We start from the raw sequence: 13988 nt of genomic DNA, 5'->3' as shown, positions 1-13988 counted from the left end.
TCTCTCTCTCTCTCTCTCTCTCTCTCTCTCTCTCTCTCTCTCTCTCTTTCGGTTGCGCTTATCACACAAGGTGCTACAGTGTCCGTCCACTAGCCGTTGACAAATCGTCGCATCTAAAATAGGATTCATGGATTATGGTTGAGGAAATGGATTGTGTTTGTCATTGTTAGGCTAGTTAAAACGCAGAAATCACAGCAAAAAAATCGTTCAACTTTAGAGGAATATTTATATATAAAAATAGCATCGCAGGTGGGATGCAAGTATTATCGGCAGAAATGGTGGGTAAAAAAAGTGAGCGATTTTATCTCGATATCTCCTTTGTTCAACAGAGAGCTTCTCTAAATGTAACTAGTATACCAGAGATGAGATCTAGGATGAGATACAATCAAACAAGAGGAAATCGAAAGTGAAAAAAGAGCACAATTAGCTAAACAGGGTGTTGATACGAAAATGCCAGAAATATGATGATATTTTCAAATGCAAGGGACTGCCTGTGTTGAACCGTCCTAAAATATGTTTGTTTGTAATTTTATCAAAAATTTCAATTTCGCTGTCTTCCATTCAACGTTTATTGTTGCTTTCAAATTGCCGCAGAAACATATATGTATTAGTATGATTTGCTACATATATGTATATGTATGATTTTCATCTTCATTCCGTTTTCTCTGTCATTTGCTTAATATGATAATGGAATAAGTTTAGTCAAACGAATAACGAAATGCGAACGATGGGCGAAAATAAAACACTGCAGAAACAAATGCCGAACCATAAGAAAAAGAACAGAAAAAAAGGAAATGAGAATCGGCAGAGCATATTGAAATGAAAGGATCAAGAAGAGCCCTTTCATACGAAGTGAATAAAATACATTCAATAAGAAAAGGAGTGAATGAGAACAAGAACACAAAAATCACTCATAACCATAACAAACAACGGCAGCCAAAAAAACAATATGAATGCATATGAATGGCTACAGATAATGGAATAGGATGCGAATATTTGCAAGCATGTGTATACATTGGCATATTTTTACATTTTTATATGAATATCAATTGACACATAAGACACAAGAAACACTATGCGAATATAATATGACGATGAAAATGGAGATAGAGATAGAGATGGCAGCAACGCACACACCAAGTGTAAGCGAAACACTGAGCATTGAAATAAAGAATACAAAAGCATGCAGAATACAAAAATGATAAATTCCATATATACATCTCAAGTGGATTTGATATGCAAAAATAGATAATCATGTCGACTCTTGTTTAAATTGAACGACTACGAATTGTAAGTTCGGTATTTGGCATTATATGCGCGTAACCCTGTACAAAAGTTTGCTTAGCATCCGGTTCTATTCAATGTATTCAGCAGTCGAATGTCAGCAGTAGTAGTGCGAGTGTGACAACGCGACAACTACTAATGTAGCGAGATCCATTCGAGGAATTGTGCGATTTTTTCATGATTCCTTAAACTAAGGTACATCATAACAAGTGAAATACACTTCTAGCTGACTCAAAGCCGCTATATAATAGCGTCAAGTGAAAGAGTTTCCGGCAAAATATTATGTTAATACGCAAATATTCAAGAGCAATAAAAAGAATGGGATTTCATACTTTTTTGTGTGGTAACTATACACGGCTACGTCACTACGTTACTGTACATGATGTGCGTTCGTTTATAGGAACAGATAGCACTGTCAATGAATAAGAAAACTTTCAAATCTGTAACACAGATTATCTGCGGGTGATGTTAATGTAAACATGTTGCCAACGCAAAGAGCGGTATAAGGACTTGAACGAGAGATACAAAAGAAAGTATTAAGGCTCGTGGAAATGACTAAAAGGTAAACAGCGATTCTAAAGTACAACTAGAAAAGAGAATTCTTCACTTATCGAATGAAGCATTGAGTGTGTTTGCACAACTTCTTCCACCGGCAAGAGACAGTGCTGTTCGTTGCTATTTTTCCCTAATTTCGACAAGCTACAATAATTTTTATTTGTACAAGTTTGTCAAAAAGACGATGCATTTGTCAATATTATTCATAATAATTTGTACACCAAGCAACGAACTTGATATGAAAGTCAAATCTGAAGAGTCTGTCGACACCATACCATCTTGCTATACACTATTTATCCGCAAAATTATATAAGAATAATAATGTATTTATCTTTTCGTTTTTGAATTGACTTGACAACTGACATTTAAAAGTCATACAGTAAATATACTCTTAACGAACTATACATAGAAACAATAGCATAAATCATTTGAGTCGACAACAACAACAAAAAACAAATCTATTAATGAATTTATTTTGACGAATTATGTGCAATTTCTTTAATTGCCGTAGCAAACAGATTAACAACTACAAAGTATACGCACATGATACAACTATTAAACTCGTGTACGGTTGGATACCGACTCGGTAAAATCCAATTATTACAGTCGAATTGAAAGACTCTATCAAATGGGAAAATCATTCAATTGACTTAAGTACTGAAACTCATTATCGAGCAATTTATATCGGTTGGAAAACAATACGTTCGGTTGACTATTGCTTTTTATGATCAATTTTCTCATTCATGGAAAATGACTATTTTCTATACATATTCTTAGAAACACAACCGCCATCTTTCTGTCATCATTTGCCGAGGGTGAACAAAATTGATGCATAATGCAAATAACTACGATGATAAAACGGATTAAATTTGAAGATTTACAAAAAAAAAATTGACTACATTGCATACTGTTGTAACGAAATTCCAGCAAATCATCAGTCGCAATTAATCGACGTTTTTGTTCACTTCTGTTAAAACATGCTAAACTATTAATCCCCCGACCTTTTTGAACCTAATATTCGATGTAACAAACAAATGTTTAATCTTTAATAAAAAAAAAACACATTTATTCAAACATTCAAATTTTGGAATGGTATTTTGAAGTGAAAATATTCGCGATTGATTGATATTATTAACCATAATAACACCGAATAGATGAAGAAGCGACGTCATTCCAGAGTAGTTACACAAATTAATCTGAGTGTGTGGCGCTCCCAGCCTACAAATTAATTCATTCATCCCCATAATTATAGGGAGTGTTTTTTTCTTCAAATGACAAAAAAAAAAACATTCAATAGACGCAAGTTCTAGAAGTTACGAAAGAAAATCAACGTCTTTTCGTCTCTTTGAAAGTGTACTTTAGTTATTATTTCATGAAGGGGGGAATAGGATTTTTCCATAAATTACTATTTACCAATAAATGATTCATAGCATAGACAGTATAGGAACCACCCGCTATAAATATGTTCAAAAATCGATTTCAGTTTACTCGTCTCAAACATCAAATCCTAATCACAACAAACATCAATGATTGAAATAGGTATTCATTAAAAAGCGGAACCTTGTACCGGGAAAAAAGTCATGCCACAATAAACGGAGGAAAGAACGTGAACACAAAACATACTGAAACTGATAAATAATGATTTAAGGAAGTATACGAACGCTAAATTTCTCTTGATTTTTATGCTTGTACTCGGGGAATGGAGTAAGTGCATGACGTGCTCCAATGAGTTTTTTTTTGTGTAATCGTTATTCTCTCAATATTCATTCAAAAACATCAACACCAATTTTTTTTTTTACTCGAGTCATGATGAAAATGCAAATCATAAGTGCTCCCCTCCTATTCATTCCACCATCATAAGAACGTATGGTTCGCAGTTTTCAGGTTTGAAATCCAAGTCATGTAACCAATTTGATTTTTGAAAAAAAAAATCCAAAATAAAATCACCGAATTCGAAATTGATTCGTTGTTGTCTAAATCAATTGAGTTTTATTGCCTCAACCGGATTGATTTGAAAGCTAATTCTATGCATAAGTTTTCTATAATGATGATTTTGAATAGGATCAATAGAGGGTAGAATGCTAATCAACTGAACTAATTGACACCCACTAATTGTCGCATTTACATTAGTTGCTCAATCCGTGTATCCTTATAAGTACAAACGAAAGTAATGATTTTAGTAAACATTTCCCTTTCAAATTTCTATAATTGATCGCATTTGAATGAAATGTTCATATTTTTGATATTGTTGACATATATTGAGTGATGAAACTGTACAATAATTGAAGATTTTTGTATTAATGAATTTGGGCTTTTGATGTAGCTATCTTACATTTTACGTTAGAATTCAGTTTTCGGAACCTCATTTGCTTTTGACAATAAATAATCGCTTAGGTAGCTTATCGTATAAAAAAGACTTTCACCAGAACATCGACCGTTATTCAGGCAAAACCTTAACGAAATTCATAAAAATAGAGGAAAATGCGACTTAATTCGCCTTTTTTAGCTTTTTGATTATATAATAACGTATATGTACGGAAAATATGCGAAATGAAACGCAATTCAATTTAATAACTAGTATTATTTTATTCAATAAAATAGCACTTTCTGCGCCATAGTCAGGATTATTTAGCGAAAGTTGTCTCACAAAAATCTAATTAAATTCGCTTTCGCGATAGTAGCTAGTCGCAACTGTGGCTAAATTCATTCATTTGGTTGCCTTGGCATGCTTTTATTAAAGTATGCAATGTACACCATACATTCACAATTTGTGACTACTTATTCTCATGGGAAGTCAAATATAGGATTATTTACGGTCATGCATGTCATAAGGTTCCCGACTATCAGTCATATGTGAATCAAATGTGTCAGTTCGTTATAAATGAAACTGAAAAGTATTTACGCTGGAATTTGCAATGAATTTTTTCATTTCCCACAAATTTGACTTTGCCGGAAAGCTTTAAACGACTTAGTCCATATTTAGCTGTAGTGGAGCAATGGCCAATCAGTATGGCACATCAGCTATGGTCGTGTATATGTATTTTGGCATAAGTTTAATAATATTTTATTTAGACGTCGGGGCTTTGCTCCCAACAAAATGATAAATGATGAGTGCCAAGACACACATACACACATAAATAAACAAAACCATTTAAATCGCTTCCAAAGGCTACGACTATGTATTTATATAGTTGTTCCAAGCTTGGGAAAGTTGTTTCTAATTTCATCATTTTTGTGGTGCTAAGCAGAGACGTAGTATTTCATTTTGCTACATTTAGTTTTGCCATGTGGCCACCATGATGAAATATAAGGGTTTTCTTGGCAAAGGATTTGGAAATTTCCAAATTTTTACGTAACCATTCCGATACCGACACGCAATATGGATGAGCGCATTCAATCAAAACAAGATTTATTCTTCTAATGGAAGCAGACATCTATCGATTGGCACCGAAATATTTAGATTTTAAATAAATTGATAGTCGTAAATATTTTAGATCGGTCTATCTGAAATCTAAATAACTGTATAAAACGTTCTGATTCACTTTTCATTTTGGTATCCCTTTGTTAGCTAGTTAGCCTTGGATTGGTTTCCAGTTTTGTCTGACGCTTCGGTTCGTATAGATTGCATATCCGAAGATAAATGATTCGCTTTTGGGTGATGATTGAAATTAATGTTTTCGGAAAGAATACTTTTCTTTCCCATTTTTTACATTCTCTTTCGTTTTTCATTCACAATCATTCCGTGGTTTTACGCACTTTTCCCCCTTTCTAACAAATTTATTCTACAAGAAATGACTAATAGCTTTACGCATTCACCTTTATCTTATTACATCGGAAATGTGAATACATTTTTATATTCCATCCCAAAATATTCTGTACAAATTTTCTTTTTCTCGTTGGAGAAATAATTTCTTGTCTTTATTTCATAAATAAGATATTTATATTTTCAAGCAAAATATCGATACTACTTGTTCGTGGCATGCATTACGAGATGGGCTGCCTTTTATTTCAATGTTAGTCGATTTCTGATACGGCCAAAATAGGCAACGCTATGTATTTCGCCCACATTTATTATCCATTTTATCATGTTATTCAAACGCAATTTCATTAGAATTTTTTTTATATATAATTTGAATTTAAAAGACCTCTAAGAATTCTTTTTTCGGAGGCTGTATCGCTTGGTTCTGGCATATTCTCGGGAGCGGCCCGAAATTTGACAAAAATCGATACATTTTCGATGAATGCTTGCTTGTCGTTAGGGGGAGAATCATTTTGGCGGAAAAAGTTGCGTCAATCTGATCATTTGCGTTGAGATAGCTGTGGTATAAGCTAGTCTCACACTTATTTTTATTTTTCTTGGAACAATTTTTTAGCTTCTGTGAATTCATCATTTTTCTTTCATTTCATTGATCAAGTTCTCAATGTAATCCGTTTAATTCCCGTCGCGCCGTTCATTATTTATTAGCATTCTTTTTATAGTCAATTATTATTATTAGTTCCTGGATTATCAGCGCGAGAATAGCAGCGCTCTTAATTGCACAAACTATTCGGGGTAATATCAATTATAGCTGTAATTCGAATGTTTTAGATTGATTTATGTATACATTAGTCTGTGTGAACCCGAACGATGGATTTGAATTATGGCTGTGTAACACCGAGTTCGATATGTTGTTGTTGTCGACCACACCTGTCATAATCAGGTGGTACAAATGGCACAAACAAAAAGCCTACTCACACCAAACATCACATTATTCACGAGTCCACAGGCAGAGTCAAATTCAGCAGCGACGTCACTGGCAAAAGGTTAAATTACGTTCATTTTTTTTCCAGAGCAAATGTGTCGTGCTCTTCACTGTGTTCATTAGATTGTTTGAATCATCAACGTTTCATCTGATTTATATCGAATCGCATTATTTTAATAATATCGTTATCAGAGTTCAGAGCGTTCATAAATTTTCGACGAGCAAACGTACAAAGGGCCATCGAACAAGCAGCAACAATACACATAAAACGTGTGACGCACACAAATAAAATCGCCGAAAACCAAATAGATGAAGCAGAAAGAGAGGGAGACGGAGAGGGCAGGCTAAACGCTTAACCTTAAATCGTTCAGTGTTTGAAAATGATAAGTAAACAATAATGGGCACCTGGATTTGAAACGGGCACAAGGAAACCAAATATAAATTGGACACGCACACTATATAGAGAAAGAACGATATGTATACATATATAGATATACGATATCTAAATATAGAGATATAAATAATTATAGCAGTTCACTATAAATGGCTTATGGCTGGTCCGCGCTTCATAAAATCATTTGAAAATAAAGCGGCTATACCTATGCCGAAACGCAACCAACGACTGTTTTAAGTGAATCCAAACATTCTCCTCTCCAATATCTTAACGAGCACAAGCACGGCTCCAATAGAGATCGATTATCTTGACAATAAAGATTGAATAGATAATTCACACACATTTATATGCAGGGGATAATAAATTATTGTAAACTTCGTTGCTCTCCTCAATGCTGGCCCACCATCCGTTACACACACACAGCCTCAGACCGAATAGTAAGAACAGTACAATACAATACACAGGCCGGTCCGTATGTATAAAATGATCAGACCGAATGGGCCGTTCAGCTACCACATTGTCTAAATCTTATACATGCGAAAAATAAACTCGAGACTTCAACATTTTCACTAGCTTAATGTCACATTATAATTTAATCAACTCCATCGACATCGACACACATGAATTTCCAGTGGAGACAGTTTGCCTTCTTCATACTCTGAATTTTTCTATCATCGTATTCAGTAGTCCAACCACTGAATACCAGCACCAAATATCAAATTCAAACATACGTTATGCGGCAACTGGATAACCAAGCAAACGCATACATTCACACACACATAATACATATTTTATTTATTGAGATCAAGAGATAATGAGAGTTATTTGTTTTGTCTTCGGCAAAATTTCTCCTTATTTTTTTGTCTCTCATTTTCTTTTTCTTGGTTTTCACATATTCTATTGTACGAGCAATGGCCATGTTTGGTGAAGGGAAGCAAGCGAAAAATGATAGAAGCGGGAAGAACAACAACCATATAAAATATAAATTGACTAACGAATGGGAAAATAGCTCGTTGGTCAAATTATCATAGCTTGGTTGAACTAACAGCACTTATTCTTTTGCACTTCGCTCAATATTCTGTCCAACTTATTTCATTTGTCACAATTTTGTTAACTCAATAAATATTATTTGGATGTTGTTTCTTCGTTCCGCGTTCCGTTAGATTTTCTCTAGTTGTTATCTATCTTTCGGCATACATGTATTTTCCTTATCAAATACATTCGACTATTTACACTGTTGATTGTCAGCCAAGAACCTGTGAATTTGCCTTAAATCAGTCATTTGTATTCTAATCGATATTATAGTAGGGAGTGATGTCTGATGTGTGTGGCACGATCTAAATTTGATACCAAACAAAGGCGAAAAATAACCATAAAATTCACATATGTGCCCAACGGAATGGCGAACATCGAACATTAGCAAACATATCGATAAATCAATTTGCCATGAAATAGTCTACACCGAAGCGTCGTAATAGAAATAAAGTAGAAGGAATGAAGAAGAAAAAAAACTTACCGAAAATCCTTCCTGCATGACAGTGTGTCACGAACAGTAATCCATAAATGAGGAGTCTGAGATTATTGCACACTATGAAAATTTGCATTTTTATTAAAAACGTTATATTCCATCTATGTAAAACATTGCATCACATGAGGGCTTCCATGCCTTTTTTTAAGTTATTTGCAAAATTCACAATTTTTGCGGCCGTTTTGTTTCTCTTTCTTCTTTACCTTTTCTCTTTCAATTGCTATATTCCTTTTTCTTTAACGGTAACTTGAACAATTGATTTGAGAATGGTGTGGTTCGTAAAACGTAGTTTTTTTTTATCCCAACAAACGATTTTTTTCATTCAATTTTCAACTTTCTTCGAGGTGGTGAAGGCTTTACTTGTTTATGACCTCTTCCATATAACTTTGCACTTCAATTAATTTCCGTTTTGCTTTTTATCTTTTCAATTTTAGCTGGCGTCCCAATTCAATTTTTTTTTTTACATATTATTTGATAAAAACGTACCCATTAATTTACAATTATCACCTAACTCGCGCAATATTCAGTACAATCTAAAACAAATTTAAGCAGCTTAGTCATTTAACTGGAGGCATTTGCCATTTGCATATTATTAACAAATAAAGAAAACCTTGAGTTTTAGCTTCTTTTATTTGAACAAATTTTTTTTTTTTTTCTGTTATACTGTGTGTGTGAATTGCTTTAATGTTTTTCCGCTCTCTTTCTCGTTGTGTTCGATGGTGTTTTTATTCGGTATTTTTTTCTTCTTTTTTTTCTTCACAGTTTAATTATTATTTTATTCTAATATCATCAGCAAAAACAGCTTCATTTTCCATTTGGCAGCAGCACTCTGTTGTTTTGCGACGGCTTTGTGTGTTCGGGACGTAGGTCAATTTAGATTTCCAAAAGTGTTTCGTTCAGGAGCATTAAGTTGGAGATGTGCACATGCTCATCATCACTGCTGCATCTGGATTAATGCCAAATGTCAGTTTGTTTGTTCGGTATGTTTTATATTCATTGATGTGATAAATATGGATGCGTTTTATAAACGTATTTGCATAAATATCGTAAACCATCGAAATTTTAACATAGTTCTAATTGTAACATAGTCTCAAAATAAACCACTTTTCTAAGAAAATGCAAATAAGTCATTTATTCATATCGGAAGATTTTTTCGTGTTCTTCTTAAATATGATATAAAAAACAACAGTAACCCTTCAAAGTTTTGCAGAAAATTAGTCTATTTTTTCAATTGTTACAATTTGGACTATGTTACAATTTGGATGGTTAACGATATATTAAAAATTGTGAATGCAACAAGACAATGAGTTGAGTAAAAATGCATCCACAGATGCACAATGCAATGGAATGCGTTTCAAAGGAGTAGTGAATGAGAGCATCACAGCACGTGAGATGGACTTTTTTCTGTCATTACTCTGAGAATTATAACAACGATAATTGTTTTATTGCGTGAACTTTTTACGTGATTTCCAAAAAGAAAAAACAATGCCAATCATTTTGGACTGGAATTTATGAGTATAACAAAGGACAAACAAATTGTTGTTCATTGTTGCAACTTGTCCCTTCATTTGTTTGTTCAATTTCATAGTATTCCTTGTTTCTGTGAATCATTGCATTGAATGATGATAGAAAACAATGAATTTCCTCATATTTTGTTGTTTGAAGCAGTCTGTTCAGCAATTCATTCAGAAGAACACCATCGGTGTTGAAGCTCTATGGTGCTTATGGTGCTTGAATGATTGCATTTATTCAAAAAGTGACATCAAACTCACTTTTGTTATGTAAGTGGAAATGGGAGTACGTGAGTGGCGCATGGGCGAATAGCTTTATCAACCGAGCTCATGTAATTTGATTTGGTGTGAGGTGTTGACACAAAATATCTGTATGTTTACAAAATGGATATGAATTTGTGTGGATTTTTACATTTATATGTGTTTATCTATCTTTTACCACCTTGGCCGTTGTTGGAAATGCAATTGTTTATGGCGTCTGAACGCAATCATTTCTTCCATTTTTATATAATGTGTATCGGATGAGTATTTTTACGTTCTTTGTATTTACTTTTGAAAACTTGCGATTTTAAGTAAGTAGTTTGTTGAAATGAACGAGAAAAAAACCATTCTAAAATTCACTTTGACATTCGATTCAAATCCTATTTTCATGACGAACTAATGATGTGGTTGGAACCAATGTGAGACTCATTATAAGCGATCACATAGTTTTCTTTTCGAGATTGTCATTTTTCTGCGCGTTTTTTTTTTTCATACATTTTCTCTTTCTCTCTTTCTTTATCATATGATGTATATATGTTACCAGTGATTCAGAGCCAAGATCAATACACAGTATGTAGTATGGTGTTGCTGCTGATGGTGGTGCGGTTGGAATGGTTGTCGTAGCAATTCAACAAAACCACTTAGTTTCTCACAATGTCTTACTATTTTAAATTTACGTAGTTTCGCTTGTGTTCAACAGTCTCGTTCACATGCCGATAGTGCATACAGTGTTTTTGTGTTCGGATTTGCTTATTTCCTTCCGTCTCGTGCATTCGAACGCGAGTGTAAATTTTTTTTTTTTTTGACTTCACAAGTCGAATACTGAGCACACTTCTTGCATACTTCACATGGCCCGAATGTTTCGTACATATGCTAGATACGGCATTATTAATGACATAACATTGCATTATAAAAAATGCAAGTAAAATATTTTTTTAGAAGATTCACTGGAAAAGATGGCAAACGGATCTAATACTCCAAAAATACGCATTGATAAACTGTAAACCGTGAGCAAAAAGAAAAGTAGTGTAAAAAAGCAATTGTATGCTTAAATAATGGAATAATCGTCTGTACCGAATTCTATTTCTTCTGGCATTTGGCTATATTTTTTGGCTTTGTCCTTCTGCTTACCATCTACTTATTTGTGGAATCGCGTGCTGCAATTCAATGCTACTAGAGAAGAAGAATAGAGCAAGACTCAAAGTAGCAAAGCAGGCCACCCCGGGATACTGATAAATTAATAACACAATGGTATTGCACAGCATAACGTCTAGTTGTGTGTTAGCATGTTCGGTGTATGTTGGAGCGGTTTGCTCACGTAGTTTGTGTATGTTTGAAGTGGAGTGTGTTAATTTGACACATTCATTTCTTTTAATCTCAATCGCATCCCAGAACATTGGTATGTAATGGTTTGACACTTGGCCTCATAATGATGAATTTTCAACAATGCAGCTCAAATTTGGTGCTCTTATTTGGAGAGCTTTATACAAGTATGCAAAGCATTCGCAACGATCTGATTGGATTGAAGTGAATTCCAAGCGGTCCATCAAATTAATATCTGTTGACAGACTTGTGTGGGATGCAGCAGGAAAATGGGTCAAGTTAGATATCACAGACAGCTTCATCGTTCCGAATGATTCATTTGTATCGATTTTGTAGTGTGGCATCAAGTTGTTCAATGGAAGGTTTGCCGGAGTTTCCGTTCCTGCAACTGAGGCACAGGTTTCACATAAACTTGAAGTGGCAAAAATGTTATTTGGCAATATTATCAATTTTGAAATTTCATCATGGAATCCGGTTGAGTCGCCTCCATCTTTGTCATTTTTTTTTTTATTCACGTCTGTGCACATTCAGAATGAGATTCCACTTGGGAGGAACAATCAAAATGAAATTTTGCCAGAACATCGCACGTAAGTTCATTACGTTGCCTGAATTATAAGTGTCGGTTGGAATTCGAGTTCACATTTATCGAAAATAGAGTCGATGCTCATTGCTCATAAAACAGAATGCTCAATGTGCCAATTGATATCTTTGAAATGAGAACGTGCATGTGAGACCAGTTTTATATGAATGCAGCAGAGTAAATCAAACAGAATTATAAATTCACACTGTTCAAGCAACAGAGAAAAAAAAGATTGAGAATACGGCACTGAAATGGCAAACTAACAGCGAAAACACAATATCGATTGAAATGTTCAACAAAAGAACTTTACCAACTGACGACTATTACGATCGGATATTCCACATAAATGCACAAATATACACGTTCTGTTCCGTTGTGTCTTCGACATTACGTAACTGAAATTTAAAATAGCATGAGCATGCAAGAAGCGCGCGCTCAAAACTCGATTTCAAAAGTTTTATTTTCAATTTGATGCATTCATCGCGTTGCCGTTTAGTTCAACACCAATTTTGTTGCGGTTGCACCAGCCGTAAGAAAGTAACGCCACAAGATTTGATCGGTAAATGTATAAATGAAAGAATCGTAGTGCATTCATCTGAATTGAATGTGGTTGGTCGATGAAAAGACAGAAGAATGGTTTTTTTTTTCTTCCAAAATTCATGTAAACTACTTTACAGTAAATGTGGCGCCTGATAAAAAAGCACACGTATTGGAGCAGTCACTGGCATGCATCGACACTTTGACCATTTTAATGGTTGATGTGCGATGCATCATTTATTACCTAGTGACTAGAGCCATCTACGAAAATTCTATACCGATTCCACTCACGAGTTAGTTCCAAATTTTGGACCAGTGTGTCCAAAAAAAAACTCTCTTTTTTCTTTATCATTTCAAATACACCAACACGCACTTATTTGCACATTTTCTGTTGTCTCGTTGCGTTGTCCATTCCAAAATAAATTTTGTGATAGAAGTGTAAGTGGGGAAAAATGGGCAAAACAACAAAGAAATTCAACTGCACTCACTATATGCGCTTCGGTTTTCATATTTAACAATGAAATAAATAAACAAACAAACAAACCAATTCAAAAGCGTCGATTCAATAGTTTGCATAGAACCGGAGTTGCCGTTTCCGACGATGACGACGACGACGTCGACGACGACCTTCGATGTACGTAGTATTTGCGAAATGTTTTCACTCGATTGTAGAGCAACTACATCGTTTAAGATTTGTTTATTATTGTGAATGATTTGTTCGTTTTTATTGAAAACACCAAAATCGAATTAATGTAGCTTAATATTTGCTCGATGATGATGACGATGTCGCTCGAGCTGGTCGCGACTATATTCGATGAATTTATTTCGATGAGCTTACTTTGTGTTGTATTGAATGTACGAGTAGCAAGTCAAAACGTTCAACGGTTTCTCAATTGAAACAAGCAACGAGTGTACCACGCTGACTGTAGAATGGTTTACACGGAACTAAATCGGTCTGAATGTTTCCTGGATCAGCCTAGCACATCATTTTCCAAGTAAATTGCTTCTCGTGCCGTCGGACCTGCTGTCGTTGTTGTAGTCTTGCTCTTGGTTTGTATGTGTGTGCGGTATGCATATCTATCCACTAAAACCTACATTTGGAAAACATCCCTCCCTTGATTTTTCGTATCGCATTTGTTGCTTCAATCCACTGAGCGGTGAACGAAACATCGACGTTGTGTACACCGTATACGTTCTAAATGCGTCTCGCGCATGTGCTCATCACAATCACATTCACAATCACAGTCACACACTCATTCATTCACTCAATGCA

At 34.6% G+C, this 13988-nt stretch overlaps 1 protein-coding gene across 1 annotated transcript in view; it reads right to left on the bottom strand.

The window, feature by feature from the left end:
• Positions 1-13662, bottom strand: part of LOC129575430 (tyrosine-protein phosphatase 99A) — a 174496-nt gene extending 160834 nt beyond the window's left edge. The window contains exons 1-2 of the mRNA XM_055459046.1: positions 13260-13662; positions 8492-9449 (exon numbers count right to left, since the gene is read on the bottom strand). Coding sequence (XP_055315021.1) covers positions 8492-8579 — 88 coding nt within the window. The 5' untranslated portion in view covers positions 8580-9449; positions 13260-13662. The remainder of the gene's footprint in view (positions 1-8491; positions 9450-13259) is intronic.
• Positions 13663-13988: the final 326 nt, after the last annotated feature.

Source organism: Sitodiplosis mosellana, unplaced genomic scaffold (assembly GCF_009176505.1).
Source record: "Sitodiplosis mosellana isolate CC-2019 unplaced genomic scaffold, AAFC_SMos_1.0 Smas_scaffold_6167, whole genome shotgun sequence".
NCBI classification, from domain to species: domain Eukaryota; kingdom Metazoa; phylum Arthropoda; class Insecta; order Diptera; family Cecidomyiidae; genus Sitodiplosis; species Sitodiplosis mosellana.
The sequence above is the reverse complement of the archived record's forward strand: the minus strand, read 5'-3'. Positions and strand labels throughout refer to the sequence as shown.